The following is a 19,256-nucleotide window of genomic DNA, read 5'->3' on the forward strand; positions in this document are numbered from 1 at the left end:
GGTGGAGAGGCCTGGAAGGCCAAGTCAGGGAGAGCAGGCAGGAGGGCAGCTTCCTTTGGAGACTCCGGGACCCCCAAGGCTCAGCCCCAAGCTGCCCAGAGCCAGGCTTTGGATGCGATCAGGCAGAGGGGCCGGACCTCAGATATGCAGAGAGACCCAGCCCCAAGGCCATGGCAGCCTCCAGGCCACTGCCTGCTAATGTTGCCCTAGGAGGTTGGTTAGGGGGCAACTGGGCCACCTCCTTCCTTCCGTCACACCCTCCCTGGTTCATGCCTTGTGCAGAAGCGGAACCGAGCTCGCAGCCTGGGGCGGGGGCTCTGCAGTCACCCGTTCCTGCTCCGTCCACTTCTACCTGTATTGGCCTCCTGGGGCGCGGCTCTGAGCACAGACCAAACCAGGCCTCAGGCCCTGCTGAGCTGGGCAGAGAGTGACATGACCCGTCCTTATGGGCCCTGGAAAGTCTCATTCCATGAGAGGCGGGAGGGGGGACCTGTGACGGCCCGGACCTGCTTTCTGGATCCCAGGGCGTGCCGAGTCCTGTGGGTCCTGGACCTGAGACGGAGACCCTCCCTCTGGTCCTCGATCTGGCTCAGACAGCATGTGGGGGCCCTGGGCTGGGCCCAGCCCTGCTCCTGGAGCCTCCGTCTCGTGTCCTGAAAATGCACAATAACAGCCCCTGCCTGGGAGGTCCGCAGTGAAGAAGGAGGGGCAGTGCTGGTACCAAGAGAGACCTGAGCCCACACGGCTCATGGTGTGAGCGCCCCAGAGGCCCCAGCTTGGCCACGGCGGAGACCCTGGAGAGAAGGCCAGAGACAGAAGGGAAGGAGGCCAGAGAGAGACAAATGTTGCTCCCATTTCTCCCCTTCTGTAATCAGAAACGGCACGCCCCAAACAAGAGGCCAAGCCTACGGCACCCTGTCCACCTGGCCCGAGGCCCGGGCCCAGGCCCACTCCTGGGAGTGTTTCTCTGATCTGAAGCAGAAAAGCAGCAGCTTCCAGGCCAGGCTCCTGCCTGCGCCCCCTGCCCCTGCCCCCTGCCCCGGCTCCATCATCCAGGTATGCCCAAGTGTGCCCCACAGGGCTGGACTCTCTACACAAAGACGGGAGAGAGACGTGGTCCTGGCATCGGGGTGAGGCCCACGGCCCGACCTGGCCCCGCATCGCTGGTTCAGGGCCCCAGGACCAGGGCTTCTCGTGCCTCCCCGGGAGGAAAGGTCAGCCGTTCCCTGCTATCACTCCGAGGGAGAGTTTTGGTCTCTGTGGGTGGAAGGCATTAACCAAGGCCTCCTCTGTCACCCCAGAAAGCCAGCCAGGGTGCCCATGAGGGAGAAGGGGCCCCCGGACCTTTAGGGACCTTCAGGAAGTAGCTGCCCCCCTGCAGTGGTCCAGATGGTCGGGGCTGGGGGACCAGGTCCCCCGGGGTGAGGAGGAGGGATGTTTCCCAGGAGGGGCAGCTCACCAGAGAGGGACAACATCCCCTGGAGCTGGGCAGGGGGACCCTGGAGGATTTTTTGCCTCTGAACTCTGGGCCCTGCACCCCAAGAAGGACGGACACAGGCCGGAGGCCCCAGAGCAGTGTCCGTGCAGGTTAGCCACCGGCTGTGTCCACGTTCAGACGCACTTGAGAGGCCTGGAGCTGTTTGCTGAACGAGGGCCGTGTCCAAATACCTGCAGGGCCGTCACGTGGAGGAGAGAGAGGCCTGTTCCCAGAGGGCCGAGAGGGGACGCTCAGGAGGGGGGGCCCGGCCACGCACAAGTTACTCTCCGCGAGGCAGTGCTGCCATGGCGGGTCTGTGCGCGTGCCCACAGCTGTGCCGGCAGAAGTGCGGGTTTGCTCCTAGGCCAGGCAGGGCTCGGGTGTGGGGCTGGGGGATGAGCCGGGGGTCTTCCAGCGCCCTGCAGTGTCGCAGAATCTACCGGAACTGAGAGGCAACGGGCCATGCCGGCATCCGGCCTCCCGCGCTTTTCTGGCCAAGCCCACACGTCCTTTGAGAACCGCAGGGTCAAGCACGCTCTCTGGGGGGACGGGAGACGTGGGGGCCCCCATGCGCTGGTCGTGACAGCTCACAGCATCACTGACCGTTTCTGCTAGTCCAGACTGGACCATGGGTGGGAGGAGGAGACCGAGAGACACAGGCCAAGAGACAGAGACTGCCAGCTGCCCGCCTACACCCACCTGTGAACATGCTGGGTGGGAGGCACAGGGATGGGGTGGGGGGTGGGGGGGCCCTGGGTCTTGGCCAGCCAGCCCCTCTTCCTCCCTGTGATGGAGCCAGGCGGCCGGGTGCCTCGCCGAGTGACGGTGCCACGACCCACAGCTTTGCTTGGTGGGTCTTTCTTGTGGGTTTCCTGCACTGGGGGTGGGAGGTAAGAGAAAGGGCCCGTGAGAGGCGTTAGCGTCAGGAGAGGGACCTCTCCCGTGTGGCCTGCCCCCCACAAGCCCACAGTGGCATCCCGATGGGGCCCAGAGCGGCCATGTCCCTTCACCCCTGGCAGCCAAGGACCAGAGGCTGGGCCGGTCAGCCTCCCTGTGGCCACACTGGCCCAGGTGCTCTTTCAGAATTAGGGCCATTTGGTTGAAGTCCCCAAAATGGAGAATCGTCAGAACAGAGGCCTCTGCGCTCACAGCCCCTTCCAGGTCAGCTCAGCGGCCGCTCAGAGACTCATCATGACAGTATGGGGCTGCCGTGGGCTCCGGGGGCCCGTGGGGTCTGGAGGCACAGGAGAACTAGAGGTGGGTTCTAGGCCCTCCCACAGCAAGGCGGCCGCTTCCCGAAGCCTCACTGACTCAGAGGCCGGGTGGGACCCTGGGCCATTTAGAAAGTGTCCATGGGCGTTTGGGAGGCACCTGAGCTGTTTACAAAGCATCCTGGTTCTCTGGCCAGAAGTGGGCTTCTCCAGGCCTCAGGGGCAGCCTCCCTCCCTTCTTGGGTCCTTACCTGTTCATCAGGTGGCACGGGGGAGACCCCCCAGGGGAACAGGGGCCGTGCACCTGGGGTCGGTCTCCTCTGTTTGTGCTCACATGTCACTACCCCCTGCCCTGACTTCACTGAGTCCTTCTGACACCCTGTTCCCATCACCCCTACCCACCTAGATACCCCTGCCCACCTGGACACTCCCGACCACCTGGACACCTACTTCCAGCCCTCAATGTGGTGGTGGCCTCAGCCCCTCCCTCCTTCCCTCCCAGCCTCCCAGCTCAGCTGCCCAGGAAGCTGGCCCATGATGCCACTGGCCTCCACGTCTCTGGATTCGGGCCCCTGAGCAGGCACTGATCAGAGCAGGTGGGAGGGACTCTGCCTACAGCGTCCACCTCGGCGCCCGGCGGCTTTGGGGCATCCCCTCTCAGCAGGGACAGCAGTCAGGTCGGTCTTCTGGGAAACGACCTGCTCAGAGGTGCGCACGCTGGAGAAGCTCCCAGCCTCTGCCTGTCAGAAGGCATTCAGGACACAAGAGCAGCAGCAAAGTACCTGATGCCAGTCGGGCCCATGGGGCCTCTGCCGGCTGGGCGTCTGCAAACACCCAGCGTCAGATGGAAACTTCCACCCTTAGGAAAACCAAATGATTTTCCTTCTTGCAGGGCAACGTGCACGCTGCTGTGAGCGTGCACGCTGGCACACGTGCACGCATAGGCGCACACGCGTCGAGATTCGCACGCAGCCACAGCCCGACCACAACTTCACCTTCGAGACCGCTCACCCCCAGCCCAACCCAGTGCTCCCAGCAGAGGGCTCTGCCCTCGGACACAGCGGCCTCTGCGTTCTCACATGTGGGGCCGCTTGCTGGCGAGTTTTCACAACGCCGGTGGCACTTTTATGGCTGTGCCAGGGCAGCGATCTGCTCGGTGAGAATAAACAGGGCTGTCCTCCTACCTGTGCGTCGGGCTCCCTCCCGGAGACTCCTGGGCGTCGGTGGGCTTGGTGGGCTGAGGGCCTGGCTGATGCCCAGAGGGTCGGCTGATGTCCAGAGGCCGGCCTGCCTTCCTACTCTGCACCCAAACAGCAGACTCTCTTGCTGGGCAAACGTAGAGTGTGTCAGCTCTAGCGCACAGGATGCCTCTGACCTTTCTTGGTTTTCTTTCTTGCCGGGCAGATCTCCGAAGACCTGGGCAGTGGGAAGTTCTGCATGGACGCTACTCAGGCCGGGGCCGGCAGCTGGCTCAAGTACATCCGCGTGGCATGCTCCTGTGACGACCAGAACCTCACCATGTGTCAGATCAACGAGCAGGTAGGTCCGGGGCTCGCACAAAGCCTTGTCCTTGGGGCCCTGGTGCCAGGATGGATGGGAGTGGAGCTGCCAAGGTGGAGGGTTAGCCACATCTCTACCAAGCCCGTCCTGCGGCAGGGGGCTATCTGACACTTGGCCAGTGCTGAGTTTCCGGAAACTCAGCAACACCCCCGAATGCTCCATCAGAGCCTTTGCTCTGGGGCTGACGGGGCTTGAGAGCCAAAAGATGATGGCTTATGGGAAGAAACATGGCCGGGAGCGGGCAGGGTCTGAAACTTCAGGGTCCACATTCCGACAAACGCCGCCCCCGTGAGAGAAGTAGAGAACCGGACCCCTCTCCTTGAGAATCGTGTCTAAATGGCTGTTTATCCAGGCTGCCCGGAAGGGTCCGCACTGGCTGTCTGGAAGGCTGAGGTGAGGCCCCAGCTGCCCAGAGCCCCCACGAATAGCTGTGGCAGCCCAGCCAGCCTGCGGAGGTGACTAGCCCTGTTTTGGCACAAAATCCTGGCCCTGCTGGGAGCCAACTGATATTTTTCCTGAGCTGCGTGGTCCTGACTTCAGCCCAGGCCCCACCAGGGCCAAGGGATGCTTTGGCTTCTGCTGCCAGCCCCCAAGAGGCCGAAGACTCCCCTCGGCACGCTGGACCCTTCTCAGTGCTCCATGTCCGTGCCAGCCCAGGGCTGCAGGCATCCAGTATCAGGAACCAATCAGGACAGAAGATGCCACTCGGAGTTTCCACCACAAAGGAGCCTTAGTCCTTTAATGTCTTTAATTACAACTTTGCAAGTGGCCCCCAGAGACTCTACTCAGAGCCAGGCCCCTCAGGCCACGCTTTCACTGGGTCCCCAGGGCACAGCTTCCTCGAGGTGCCTGGGGGCCCAGCCGCTTCCATCAGAGGAGTCTGCTTTCGCTTCTGTCTTGGGGTTACTCGTGAGATTTCATTTGCAAAAAGGATTCCATTGCTTTAAAAAAGTTTGTGGAGACCACATAACAGAGGGTGCAGCTTCGAGTTGCCAGTGCAAACCTCTAAAAGCCGTTTGAGGCTCTTGCCTTTAGAGAGACTTTTTTTTTTTCTGGTACGCGGGCCTCTCACTGTTGTGGCCTCTCCCGTTGTGGAGCACAGGCCCCGGACGCGCAGGCTCAGCAGCCATGGCTCACGGGCCCAGCCGCTCCGCAGCATGTGGGATCTTCCCGGACCGGGGCACGAACCCGTGTTCCCTGCATCGGCAGGCGGACTCTCAACCACTGCGCCACCAAGGAAGCCCAGAGAGACAGTTTTGCATAAAGAAATGCAGACAGCACACACCCAGGAGGCCCCGGGACCCGCGTGAGCTGCCAAGAACCTCGCCCTCGTCTGCTCAGCCCCGTCCCCGGCCGTGGGGCTCAGCCTGGACCGAGCAGCCCTCCCTCCACTGGACACGATCTGGTGATGCTCAAATCCACCTCTGCTACTGAGAGGACTACAGCTTCCACTGAGAACCCAATATTTTGAAAAAAAAGGTTTTTTTAATTGCAAAATATATTGAGGAAATAAAGGAAAAGAATAATCATAAAAATTAAAAAGAAAAGACATTTCCCCCTTCCAGACGAACATGAAATGTGAGTGAAGGAGAATTGGGGTTCAGGCACATGGGAAGATGGTCCTTCCGTTGTCTGTCTTTGCAAAGAACGTGTGTCCTTGGTCGTGTGTCTGGGAAACGAGGGGCAGTGAAAAAAATACCAGGAGGCTGGGGCCAGGACTGCACTTTTGTGAGATGCAGCATAAAATAATGAAGGATCCAGTTTTTTTATTTAAAAAAGAAATGTTTGGTAGGTGCCTTTATGTGGCAAGCTTTTGAAAATGCAGAAAATGCAGGCGTAGCATCTTCTCAAAGAGAAGCCTGTCTTCCGACATCTTTGTTTTATTATTTATATTTCAGGTTAGCTTTTATTTCAGCTCCACGCAGGGTCCAAATGGAATTAACTACTTTGCAGCAAACTCTTTCTTTCTTCAGGACCAGTGGATAGGAATACCCTAAACTCATGGGTTCCCTTTCATTTAACCCCACTTTTATCCTCCAGTGCTTACCAAGCTCCATCCTACATTCGGAACCATACCTGGCTCAAATACTTAAACCCAATGTAACATCAGAATTTCATCCTTGCCTGCTGGATGTTTCTAACAGCCTAAAAATGGAGGATTTATTATCCCCGTCTTAGTTCACAGGCTTGGAGAGGACTTCGGTGCCTATTTAAGCAAAAGTAACAATGAAATGGCCTGGGGACTTCCCTGATGGCACAGTGGTTAAAAATCTGCCTGCTAATGCAGGGGACACGGGTTCGAGTGCTGGTCCGGGAAGATCCCACATGCCGTGGAGCAACTAAGCCCATGTGCCACAACTACTGAGCCCGCACTCTAGAGCCTGCGAGCCACAACTACTGAGCCCACATGCCACAACTACTGAAGCCCGCGCGCCTACAGCCCATGCTCCACAACAAGAGAAGACACTGCAATGAAGAGTAGCCCCCATTCACTGTAACTAGAGAAAGCCCGCGCGCAGCAACGAAGACCCGACGCAGCCAAAAATAAATAAAAATAAATAAATCTATAAAAAAATTATTTAAAAAAAAAATGAAATGGCCGGAAGCAGTCAAATTTCTCCACCCAGGGCCTTTCAAACCCTGCATCCTCCAAGGAGAGAGGACCCTCTGCCCTGCCTCCTGGAACCATGGTGGGTGATTCCTGCTGGCACCGGGCAACCGAGATTCCCGCCAATGTCCCCATCTCCAAACTTAACGGCGTGGCAGTGGCCTCCAAACCCCCAGGAAAGCAGGAGCCAAGAGGTGTGAGGGGGTGGCCCCATCCCAGATCTCAAAGGAAGATGGGCAATTGGTGGGATGTATTTTCCTTTGAGAAATAACACAATTTTAAACTCTAATAATAATAGGAAAACTGCTCTGAAATACACATAGATTCTCAGTATTTGTTGGTTTGAATGAAGTGAATTTTAGAAATACGTTTTCGAAAGGGGTGTGCTAGATTTCGAACTATTTTGTAGACAGTCTCGCAGAAGCTGACGTGCTCTTTCTCGGATGGCCACGCAGCCCAGCAGAAAGTCTTTCCTTCCGTCCCCCAGTCCTGACCGTTGGCAACTCAGCTTGCTGCAAAGCGGCCGGCTTGACCCTGTGTAGAGCTGGAATAAAAACGTCCCTGAAATATTAATAATAAAACAAAGATTTTTGAAGACAGGCCTCTCTTTGAGAAGGAAACATTACACGATATTAATGGGGTTTCTCAGATTTCCATAATCCCAAGAGTTTCCACCCGGATTTCCTGGCACTTAGGGAACTCCCCCTCCCCCCCTCCCCGACGACACACACTCATACAAACACACAAACACACTTAAGTGAACAATTTCCCTTTCTCTCTCTCTGCTCCCCACCACACACACACACACACACACAGACACACACACACACACCACCTCCTCCCAACACAGCACAGACACAGGGAGGGAACCGGGCTGAAGATCTCAGATCCATAAAAACGGCTTCTGGAAACAGTGTGTTTCCAAATGGTATTCTGTAGAGAAGTGACTTCCGTCAGAAGAGCACTAACTTGAAGTTCGTAACCATGACCTGAGCCCCAATGTCCAGAGGACAAAGGAGACCAGGCAGGAGAGGGTGTCTTAAAAAGAACGTTCCAGAAGCCACAGCGGCCAGAGGATTTGAGGCAGCTCTGGACGGACCTCCTGGATGGTCCCGAGTCCTCCGGAGAGACCCACGTGGGGCAGCGAGCTGAGGTCAGGGGGTCTCATACCCCTCAGCCCAGCACGGCCTTTGCCGGTGGCCAGACGGGCCGTGGGGACAGACATACCCCCCATGCCCCGTGAGGTTCTGAGCGGCTGGCGGCCCTCCAGCTGCATCGTGGGCACTCGGGGAGCCCAGGCACTGGGCAGTGCAGCCCCCCAAGACAGCCTCCTTCCATCCGGTCAGGCCTTGTTCTCCCCGGAGACACTCAGGCCACTGACCACGTGCCCCCCACCCAGCCGTGGGACTGCAGGGCCGTGCTCAGGGCCCCTCCCCCAGGTCCTCATCTGTGCCCCTCTTGGAGCCCTGTGGCTCTAAGCAGTCCCTGCCCCAGCAGACCTCGGGGAGAGGTGACCGGCCCGTCACTCCTGCTTCTTGGGTGCCAGCTTCAGCACCAGCCTCAGCCCTCCTCTGTGCAGCTCTGGAGGGGTGAGCCCCAGGCAGCAAAGGCCAGGGGGGCTGTGAATGTCCCCCTGCACCCAGCGCATCACCTAAAGGTGACTTGTGGTTTGCTACTGCATAGAACCCACAGGCGGTCCTGAGGCCACACAAGCTTTAGGGCGGCCCAGGTGCTAGGAACAAAACATCCACAGCAGACAGCTGTGGCGGAACATGTCATCCTCTGGGATTTTTGGGGGGTCGTCAGACCATAGCTGTAGAGCCTGAGGTGCTTTGATTTACTTTCCCAGCTTAGCAGGAAGAGAAGGCAAGGAGCCCACGGGAGCCTTGGTTCACCCTGGAGGCTCGACCGTTGCCCCAGCATCCTCCAACTCCCACTTTTCTTTTTGGAAAACGCGAGACCCTCAGATCACCCCTGGTGGTTCTTTCTCCCACCATTATGAGCAAACAAGTTGGTTTGAGATGCTTCAGAAGACACAGACAGGGTCTGTTCTTGGATTTGTTTTAATGGTAAGAAAGAAAACAGGAGCTTGGAAATAAAGTGCCAACCCGAGGAAGCAAAGGCATGAAGAGGCCAGTGCGCGGCCCAGCTCCCTCTCCTGTTCCCATGTTGCCTCAGCAGGGCAAGGATGGCGGTGGCCGGGGGTCAGGTGGCCGGTGGGGCTGAAGATGGTACCACATGATGCTGGGGTCACACACACACGTGCTGGGGAGCGCAACTTGGGGGTCGGAGCCCCCAGCACACCTCAGAGGGGCTGCGAGGCCCGCGCTGCACCCCCACTGCCGGAGCTGGCCGGGCATGAGGAAAACCCACCACTGCCAGCACCTTCCGAGGGCAAGTGAGGGGCTCAGCCTGAGCAGAGGGGCCGAGTCTCCCCAAAGTGGAAGCAGACAAAGGCTAATCTCCTTCGCAGAGTGTGTTAAACAAAGGAATTTCATTAGCAGATGAACCAACGGATAACCACGCAGCACCCTGTCTTTGAGAGCCAACACTTGTTTCTAATGAGAACCTGGTGTTCCCGGGCCAAAGCTCAAGGCATTTTCTTTTGCTTTCATTTCCTCTGCTCCAGTGTGGACCACCTCCCCTCCCCCACCGCCTACCCCCATGTCAGGGCGAGCGATCTGCCAGGGCTAGGATTTTAAACGACAGGCAGGCAACGTCCACCGCCCTGCTCTGCCCTGTTGCCGGACAGCCCATCACGCCCTCCACAGTTTTTTAAAATTAAAAATCGTAAATGGATGGGCCGGTTTAAATGGCGGCTTCCAAACAATTAGATACAATTTTCCGTTTGAAAATGAGAAGGATGGGGAATTCATTTTAGCCCTTCTTAACCAATTTACAAAAGACTTAAAAAATATAGCAAATTTGTTTTGAGTCAGAAAGCTGTTGCATTTTACTCTTTGGAGCAAACTGACCCCGTTTGGGGCAAAGAGCAAGGTATCAATTCACGATACTGGCTATCATCATTTACCAGGATTTATATTTTTTTCTTCTTAATTAAGTGGGATACTTTATTAGAAGAAGGCACTTAAGAATGATGAAGACAATTTAACTGTGACCAATCATTTATACTATATATATATATATATATATATATACATTAAAACAAAATCTAGGTACAAACTGTATACTATATATTTTTATATTTATATAAATATAATAATTCATAGATAACAAATGTAATTGTAACATCCAGGTACAAACTGTACAACTAAGAAGAGATATACAGAGAGATTTTTTTAATGTTGAACTGCTGGGAAGGTGACAGAATATATAACAGCAAAAAGTAAAGATTTAGGCACAAACTGCTTCAGCCACACTTGGGAAGAGAGGAAAGGGGCAAATCCCAAAGACGACAAGCTTTCTCCCCTCTCTCGGCCTAAGGAAAGAATTGTCTGCTTGTCCCTGGAGCCTGCGGGTAGTGCCGAAGGAACCCAGAGTGGCTGGCCGTCCCCCTTGCTCCTACCCCGCTCTGAAACAGTCAGGGAAAGGTTGCCACAGTGAAGGCAAAGGGAAATAAAGACCTGCCCAGACCCTCGGCAGCTCCAAACGCTTGCTTCCCTGCTTCATCCTGGAGCATCACCTGGGCTGTTTTTTAAACTCCAAATGCTCAACCCCTCCACCAGCCTCAGGACTCCAGTGTCCACAACTTTCCCAGAGAGAGATGGTCCACGTTTGGGGACAGCAAGTAATGAAGAAACATGGTGACACTTCCAAAGGTCTTGAAGCAATGAGGCAGCACTAGGAGCCACCTCACCACTTTGGGGATGCTGAGAGACCAAAAATGCCCAGGGATAACCCTCAGGCCAGCCTCCTCTCTCCCAAGGCAGACTGGCCACTGGGCGAATTTGCTTTTCATCAAGATCTTAGAGCAATGCAAATTCCCCTCGCTGTGCGCTTCTCTTTCGTGAAAAGCCCCTTGTGCACCACACCAAAAGCCTTCACAAATGCAAGCACAAGTGAATTCTGAAATCCAGGATGGAGAGAGGTTTAATTTTTTTTTTTTAAGATAAGCACTGTGAAAGAGATTTTACCTATTTTACTCAAATATGCCTTTAAAATTTCTCAAACTGGTTGGTGGGGTGGGGGTGGGGGGTGGCGGGGAAACATGGTCCAGTTCACTTACCACTTTCATGTTTTTTAAGAAAACCGTTTGCTCCAGGGAGGGGAGAGCACGGCTTTGGCCTGAATTCAACCTACAGGCTGGAAGTCTGCAGTCTAGTCATTTCTACCCAGTGTAGGTTGGATGGAGTTTTTCACCTATTCAAATTTTAAAATTCTAAGAGTAAGGAGGAATAAAAATTGTGGAACGTAAGTCTTCATGTTTGAAAATAGTATCTATCCTTGTGAAACTGACTTGGTATTAAAAACAGAAACAAACTTAAGGAACTCTAAGGAGAAAATATCCCAAAGTGTCAGCCATCATCAATTTGAAATATTTCTTTGTCTTAAAGAATGTTGCTGGGGGAAAAGAAAATGATGTTCATTTTCTCAAAAGGCTGGGTCTCGCTGAATGTGGCCCGTAAGAAACCCAACTTTCCTCAGGCAGTTTCTCCGTCTTTTGTTGAGAACGTGGCCACTTATTCCACTTATTTTTCCCAGCTCCGTTCACCTACCAGAAGCCGTCTCTTTGTGTCTCGAGGTTGTAAAAGGGGAAGAAACTAGGCCGGGTCAGGATAAATACAGTTAGAATCCCGAGGCCCCCTTGCTGGTGTCGCCCACCCGTGTTCAATCAGGTCTCGCTGCTCCAAAGAGAACTGAAATGCTGAACAAGGACTTAACTTGGGATCAGGTCTGTTTGGCATTGTTATTTTTTAAAGCCGTTTAGAGCAGACATTTATTGGCGCTAGTAAACTCAGCTGTTGCTGTGGGTTCCCCCCCCGCCGCCGGCCCCCGCCCTCAGATCCTGAAACCAGAGAGAAAATTCCAGCTCTGCCTTGCCACACAGTCCAAGGACTGAGGCGAGTTTAAACAGTGGCAGGGATGCTGCTGTTTAGAGACAGGCCTGGGTACTCAGATGCCGACAAAGGCAGGTCTGCGCTGAGCCTGGGAACGAAAGGGCATCCGAGGCCAGGGCTCCTTCTTCCCTGGGGAACAGGCTTCTGTCTTCACTCTTATGCAGAGCCTTAGGACTCAGCCCGTCCGTGATGCCCACTTGGCCCTGGGGTCTGAATATGACCCACGGAGGGGCACACAATGAAAGGCAGGTTATAAACCGACTTTAGGAATGTTTAAGGGGCTGCAATAATAATTTATTACGGGCCTCGAACGGAAGGGGCCGCCGGTACAGTAAATGCGCAATTTGTAATTGTGCCCTGTAAGCCAGGAGACCGCCCAGGCCTCAGTCCCACCTAAGCCCGGCCTTTGTCCCGGGAAGTCACCCGACCCCGCAGACCAGGAACCCGGTCTTTCTCTGCGTGTCTGGCTGATAAGACCTTGGTGCCACTGGGAACAGGTCGTAAAAGCGCGGGCGGCCTTTGTGTGGACCAGGGCGGCCCGCGCACCCCGGCGCCGTTGGCAAAGGCGGACGGGCTGAGCTTGGGAAAGTTCGAGTGGTCTCCGGTTCGCCGCCGCGCCCCGTCCTCAAGGTGGAGGCAGGTCGGGGACGCCCACCGCCCCCAGCCCCGCCCCAGGCCTTGCGATCAGCGCTAATAGCGATTAATTCCGACTGCGGCTCAAAGTCGAGGCGGCCCCTGCTAGGCGCCCGGGCGGCTGCCCCGAGGGTCCCAGGCCGGGGAGGGGGTGCCCGCTGCGCACAAAACTGCATCCCACGGCCAGCGAACTAGACCCTCCGGCGGCGACTGGGAAGGGTCGGTTCCCCCCGAGGCCAGGCGGCCTCCGAGGGGGTCGGAGCGGGGTGGGGCGTGGGAGGAGGGGGGCAGGAGGTCGTGCAGCCCTCGGAGCTGGGAGGGGTGTGGGGGAGGGGACCCGGGCAGCCTCCCAGTGAGGGGTGGGAGGGGTGCTGGAGGTCCGAGGGCCCTCGGAGAGGTGGGGTGGGGGTCCTGGAAGGCTGGGTGGCCCACAGAGGGGGTTGGAGGGGGAGGCGGAGGAGGGAGGCGGGCCGCGCCAGCCCCGGCAGCCTGGCTGGAGCACGAGCCCAGCATCCCGGCCGCGGGAGGATGCGGCCGCCGCAGAGCCGGGACCGGGTCTGAGAGCGCCGCTGGTCTCGCGCGTCCCTGGCCCTCGCGGGCTGGCGGGGGTTGGCGGGGGGCGCGGCCGGGAAAGATGCTGCGGGCGGGTCCACATTGCCCTCTAACGGGGACCCTCGAGAAGACGCCGCGCTGCCGGGCCCGCCCCAGCCTGCGCGCAGGAGCTCAGCGGCCCGCGGGCGCATTAAGCCTGCACTTGCTGGATGCGCTCGCTCACCGCCGCCGGCATGAAAGTGCGATCGTTCCTGCGTATTAATAAGCCCTGACTCACCTCCCCGGGATGGCTCAGGGGCTCCTCCGAGCTTTGTTGAAGCGTGGGGTTCACTCTGGGTCCGATTTTAAAATACAGTGACTCGAGTCTGATTTTTTAAAACAATGATTCAGCCACTGTGTAATTGTTAGGTAAAGTAATACAAAACTGGGAGCTTAATAACAATTGATTTAATTACAGAAGGTAATATGGTACAGTTTCTAGTCTCCATTTTCAAAATCTCATCATTATTTTAGCGATGTGCCAGGGAATAGTTGCCAAATGAAATTACTAACGAGTACAGGGAAAGGAACTCTGCACATTGATAAGCCATCTGCGCATGTGCGTATTCTTCTACTGGGTGCAGTTCCGCAGTCCAAGCGTTCGGCTGGGCGTTTGGGGACGCAGTGTGGCTCTGCTGTCCCTTTGAGACCACATTGGTGTCATTCTGCAATTAGTCGAGACTGGCAGTTTGTGAGGGCGTCCAAGCTGGACTTGGCCTGGGGAGAGGGGGGAAAGGGGGAAAGGGGCCCCACCAGAGATGAGGAAGCTCAACCTTCCAGATGTTTCCCCAGGGCGGGACCCGGGGGCGGGGGGAGGGAGACCGGCAGGCCGGTGCCCAGCTCAGTCCCTGGGGCCACAACCAGGCCAGCTGCTTCTGGGAAGCCTGGCCTGACACCTAACCGCCAGGTCCTCCATGGGGAGGGTGGCGCTGGAGGACCTCGGATGGAAATGGCCTGGAGAAGCCTCAGCCCCCAGGTCTCCCAGGGCAGAGGGACTTCGTCTCGGGTCCTTCTCTGGCCCCCCAGCCAGTCCTGTGGCCGAGCTTTCGGGCTCCTGGAAGCTCCTTGGTTACTGTTATCTGAAGAAAGACCCAAACCCCACGTGCCAGCATGCTAGCAGTGGACTGGCCTGAGAGAAATGCACCCTGCTGCCTGACATTTAAGATGCAGGGTTCCTGGTGTCAGCCCTGCTCACGTGAGGAGTGGGTGCCCCCACCCAGAGGAGCTGTGTCCCTGGTCTCCAGGGAGGGAAGGGGCTCCCAGGTAGGGTCTGGCAAAGGCAAGGAAGGCCCCATCCTCTCCCAAAGCCCCCCAGGCTGTTGGAGCCTGGTCCCTGGGCTCCACCCCCGATGGCCCCTGTCATGCTGCCCTTCTGAGTGGCTGGGGTTCTCCAGATCGTGGCTGCCACCTCCCATGCAGACGGTGTTTTTTCAGGGGACCCCTTGGCAAGGTACGGGGCTGCTCGGAGTACTGAGGCTGGACGACCCTCAGAGCTTGCTCCAGGCTGCAGACTCTACCCTGGGCCCCACCCGACCCATCTCTGTTTTCAGAGGTGTCCCCCATCTCAGACCGCCAACAGCTGCTGGCACCGAGCTTGCGGCAGGCACAGGTGGCGTCCACACTCACCTGAGACTCACACCTGCTGATCGGGCCACGTCTGCGTTCATAGTCACTTTCGTAAACATCCAAATTCACTCTCAAGCCCCCTGAAGACCCCACCCCGGCCCCAGACGGCAAAGGGTGTCTTACATACATACTGACAAAAGGAACCTGGGAATCAACCCAGGCTCCACTCCTGATGAAAAGATCCACTTTTCCTAATATTTCCCTCTAGGACCCGCCCTGCTTGGGAACTTTGGGGCTCATCCTCACCTATTTCCTTTTGCACCCCTTTTATCAATATCCAAAATCTGGATCAAACAAGTTAAAAATAGACTCTAGTCCTTCTGAGTGTATTCTGTCAAGTTCCAAAGGGGAACCTCTAGCAGCAATTAGAAGGCAGGTCAAGTGCCCAGCGGGCCAGCCTCCCCAATGAGCAGTGTCAATGGCATGCGGGCTGGGTGTGCGCGATGTGGCTTTTAAAGCAGCAAGGCCGACAATGCTGACCCTTTCTCCCTGGTTTCTCCATCATAGATTTATTATAAAGTCATTAAAGACATTGAGCCAGGAGAAGAGCTGCTGGTCCACGTGAAAGAAGGCTCGTACTCCCTGGGGACGGTGCCCCCCAGCCTGGATGGTAAGCCCCCACCTACAGGAGCACAGGCCTGGAGCTCCCAGCACTCTGGGCCACGTGACAGGGGCCGGGGGTCCCCCGGCTGCTGCCCAAGGCCCACCACCCGGACCCCAAATGAGAGAACCAGCCTCTTCCTAACAACTTCTCAGCCTAAGCGCTTTGCTTTCTCCTTCCTTGAGTTGCATGGGCCACACCCTGAATTCGAGAGGACTTCAGACAGCACGTGTGAATGGGTGTCGTGCCGCCTTACAGCTTTGTAGTGGTAGAGTCCAAGGGGATTTTTAAAAACTGTATCATTAGTATTAGCAGCTGCAGCATTGCCTGTTCTCTACATGACTTAAAAACAAACAAAACCATTTTGCAGCTTGGAAAACTTTGCCTCCAGCATCTGTGCCAGGGGAAAGTTTCAGTCTCATTTAAGAGAGGGCACTGATGCCATAAGTGTCTTTGAAAGTAACGCCCATCTGCAGTTGAAAGCAAAAAGTCCCGGAGACAGGTTAAGGGAAAACGTATTTGGTGAGAGGGAAAATTTAGGGCTTCGGTGGGCTCCGCGGTGGTACGGCGGCCGCTGAGCTCTTTCAGCAGGACTGCGGGAAGCGTCCCAAATGTCCTTCCCTCTCGGTGGGTCACTTGGCATTTGTCCAGTAGACATACTTCCCTTCCTTGTTCATCCGTGCTCAGGCACATCTCAGAGGATGCTTGAGAAAATCACAGTCTCGTATAAGCTCGGATTTCTGAAATCCAGATTTCTTTTCCTTCATCCACGTTGTTAAGCCTTGGGATTCTGGAAGAGTTTTTAAGCCGCTGAGGAAAAGTCCAGTTGGAGGAAGCTGCATTGGCAATGGAGTACCAGCTGGTCCGTTAACTCCCTAAGTGCAGCTGCTGAGTAGACCGTGTTTCTTCTTTGAATGAGACCCCACAAATGAGCAGAAAGGCAGCCTCTCCTTCTGGCCATCTCCGGAGCTCATGATTCCATTCCTGCTAGAGAAAGGGGGGAGGTTGGTCTTTCTCTTCCTGTCTTTCTTCCCCTCCCCTCCAAACACTCCAGGGGTTAATGATTAATGCCACTTACTGCAGGTTTCTCTAAGGAACTGCTCCAATGTCATGGCCCGGGGGTGCGGTTGGCTAGGCCAGGGAGCTGGGCGTTGGAATTAGCAGGAAGCAGAGAAACCTTTTTGGTCCCGAGCGTGGCCCACCTTTGTGGGGCAGCACTTTGCGCCCGTGAGGTGTTCCAAAGGCTATATCTCCACAGAAGGACAATGCTGCAAGACGGCCCTACGCATGCTCTCCTCTAGACTTTGTTTTTAATTAGGCCATCGAGAAAAGAATGGCTGAGCTCTGGGTAGCACAGGGGTGGTCTTATTTTACTGAAAATAATTGTTGAAAAGACCTGTGAATCTTAGATAATGCACAAGAACGCAGAGAGATAAATCCGCCTAACCCAAGGAGTGCGCTCGGTGATGAGGTTTCGTTTGTACGATGACATGTCTTTCTTCCAAAAGGTTTTAAAAACCTTGATTCCTGTCCCCCTTCCAACACCCGATCTTAAATAACCTGGGTCTACATTTTCCTAATAATTTATCAGACGTTTGTGGGCTAATTGCTTTCCACACATAATAGTCCAACATCAAATATTTGACTTTCCACACCCTTTGCTGTCAAGATCACTCCTTCACCTCTCAACAGTATCCCCCCGCGCCCCCCCCCGCGCCGTTAACTCTGAATCACACAAAAAGAGAGTGTAAAAATGTTCCTAATATAATTATCATAAAAAATGTTTTATCCCAGCCCCAGCTAAATGCAGTGGGCCCCTTATCACGGCAGGAATTTGGAGTGTGCTCTTGAGGGCTTTTGAGCCTCCAGTCTGGTAGATTAGCATGTAGATGCCACATAATTGTGTCCCCCTGGGTTCCCTGAAGCCATTAGGCACTGATGTATTTTTCTGTTACATTCCTGCTTTGCCTTGAAAAGTTGCCGATAGAAGTTCAGAGAGACGTGGGGCTGAGACTTGACAAAACATCACGCCGCCATGGCCTTGGTTTACTTTGGTTCGGGTAGAAGACAGAGCCTCAGCCCCGGTCCACGGCCTCCCCAGGTTTAGATGAAGAGACTTCAGTTCTGAATCACAATTCTGCGTGCTCTTGTTGGGGGCCGGGGCTCTGCCAGGACAACGTCCAGGTATCATGGAAGAAATGGGGGTGGGGGCTGCTTTGCCAGTTCGCTGGGGGACACAGCACCGGTCCTGCAGACCTGGGACTGGCAGTGCTCTTTCGAAGCTGCAGCTTTGTAAAGAAATTCAGTTCCCATTTACCTACAAGTGATTCAGAACAGAGGGAAGCCACTTTCAGATTCATTAGTCCCAGGGACTTCTTATTTTGTTTTTACTCTTTCAAGGGAGAGGGGAAAGATGTCTCTTTCAGGAGAACTCCTTGCTCTTGGGAGAAAATAAAGAAAATCATTTCCTTTCAAATATGCCTTTCTTTTGAGAAAGGCTCAAATTTATTAACTTTTCCCCCACTCCAGAAAAGATCAGGAGGATGCATTGTATTGTGTATAAAGCGTGAGACAGGCATAATATAATATCATATCATATAGCAATACAACACAATAAACATAATGTAACCAGAGTGTAACATACTCTAATATTTCTTTAAAATGGAGTTGCTTGTGCTGGGAAAGTGAAAACCACATGGGCTGGGCACATCCTTCTTGCCCCGTCCAGCTTGCCCTGGGTGTGTATTCAATGCCAGCTTTACCTGCGTGGAAGTCGTTGGGACACCTGTCCACGCCGTGGCACAGGTGAGCGAGACTTGGACGTGTCCTGTCCTTGGCTCTGTCCCTGGACAGGAGCGAGCTTGCGCTGGTGATGGGATGAGGGCGTGGAGGAGAGGGTGCCCCCCACGGCTGCTTCCACTGCCTCCAGGACGCCCTCAAATGCCTTCAGAGGGAGAAACAAGCTGAATTTTCACTGAAATCCAACTTCCAGATCCAAACTGGAAAAATAAGTTGGTCGGTGCTGTGGATGGGTGGGGCTGGCTCTTCTTCTTGTCTTTGTTTGCAAATTTCAACTTTGGTGACTGTTCTTAGGTGGGTCCAGAAAGAGTAAGATACAAACTGGCATTTCTAACTTCATTTTGATGCTGGTGGGAGGGGCCCCCCTCAGCCTCATTCCAGCCCAGGAAGTCCGAACAAGCCCACGAGAGCAGTTTTGCGGTGTCTAAGCATCCGGTTCTGTTCTAAAATGGTGCTTTGGTACTCAGACCCAGTGGAAAGGAATCCATGTTTCTAAGGACAGGGAAGGCCTGCGGGGGTGGGTGGATGACAGTGCGTGCCCACACGCACGCCACATGGGGTGCCTTGCTTATACCCTCAGCGGGAAGGTGGGACTCCACCGCCTGCCCCGGGCACCCAGCAGAGCGACGGCTCCACGTACACAGCTCTGACACCTCCCCTCTGGGTGCCCCGGGGGGAGCCAGGCAGCCTCCCCAGGCAGCCTCCCCCGGCCTCCTCCATTTACCAGTGACAAAGCATGCGGACTGATGCGGGGCTCGGAGGAGGGGACACCGTATAAAGTTCCCGGGACGGAGCCTGCCACGTGGAGGGTCCCCGCCTCCACGTCACAGCGGCCATTTCCCTGAAAGCAGCGTTCCGGCTCCCTCCTGTTTTAGAGGCAGCGTCTTGCAGACGTGCCAGGTGACTAGTTTGTGATGTGCGTCCTCCTTGTCCACCGGCCCCCTCCCGGGATTGTGTTTGGGGCTCCACCCCAGCACCCGAGGACCAGCCCAGGGCCTCAGTGGGCCTCATTTTAGAATCTTCTCTGACTTAGCCCCCCGCCTCCTATTCCTTCTGCCCAGTGGGGCTGCCCGCTGGTGGGGACGCCGGGGTCCTGCTGGCCTTGTGTTCGCAAACGCTGGCTCAAGCATCA

At 55.6% G+C, this 19,256-nt stretch overlaps 1 protein-coding gene across 2 annotated transcripts in view; it reads left to right on the forward strand.

The window, feature by feature from the left end:
- Positions 1 to 19,256, forward strand: part of PRDM16 (PR/SET domain 16) — a 322,086-nt gene that overhangs the window by 270,384 nt on the left and 32,446 nt on the right. For both annotated transcript variants that reach the window (XM_082615285.1, XM_082615284.1), the window contains exons 4-5: positions 4,093 to 4,227; positions 15,232 to 15,334. In XM_082615285.1, the coding sequence (XP_082471411.1) occupies positions 4,093 to 4,227; positions 15,232 to 15,334 (238 nt within the window). The remainder of the gene's footprint in view (positions 1 to 4,092; positions 4,228 to 15,231; positions 15,335 to 19,256) is intronic.

The sequence above is a fragment of the Mesoplodon mirus genome, assembly GCF_964341445.2.
Source record: "Mesoplodon mirus genome assembly, chromosome: 3".
In the NCBI taxonomy this organism is placed as follows: domain Eukaryota; kingdom Metazoa; phylum Chordata; class Mammalia; order Artiodactyla; family Ziphiidae; genus Mesoplodon; species Mesoplodon mirus.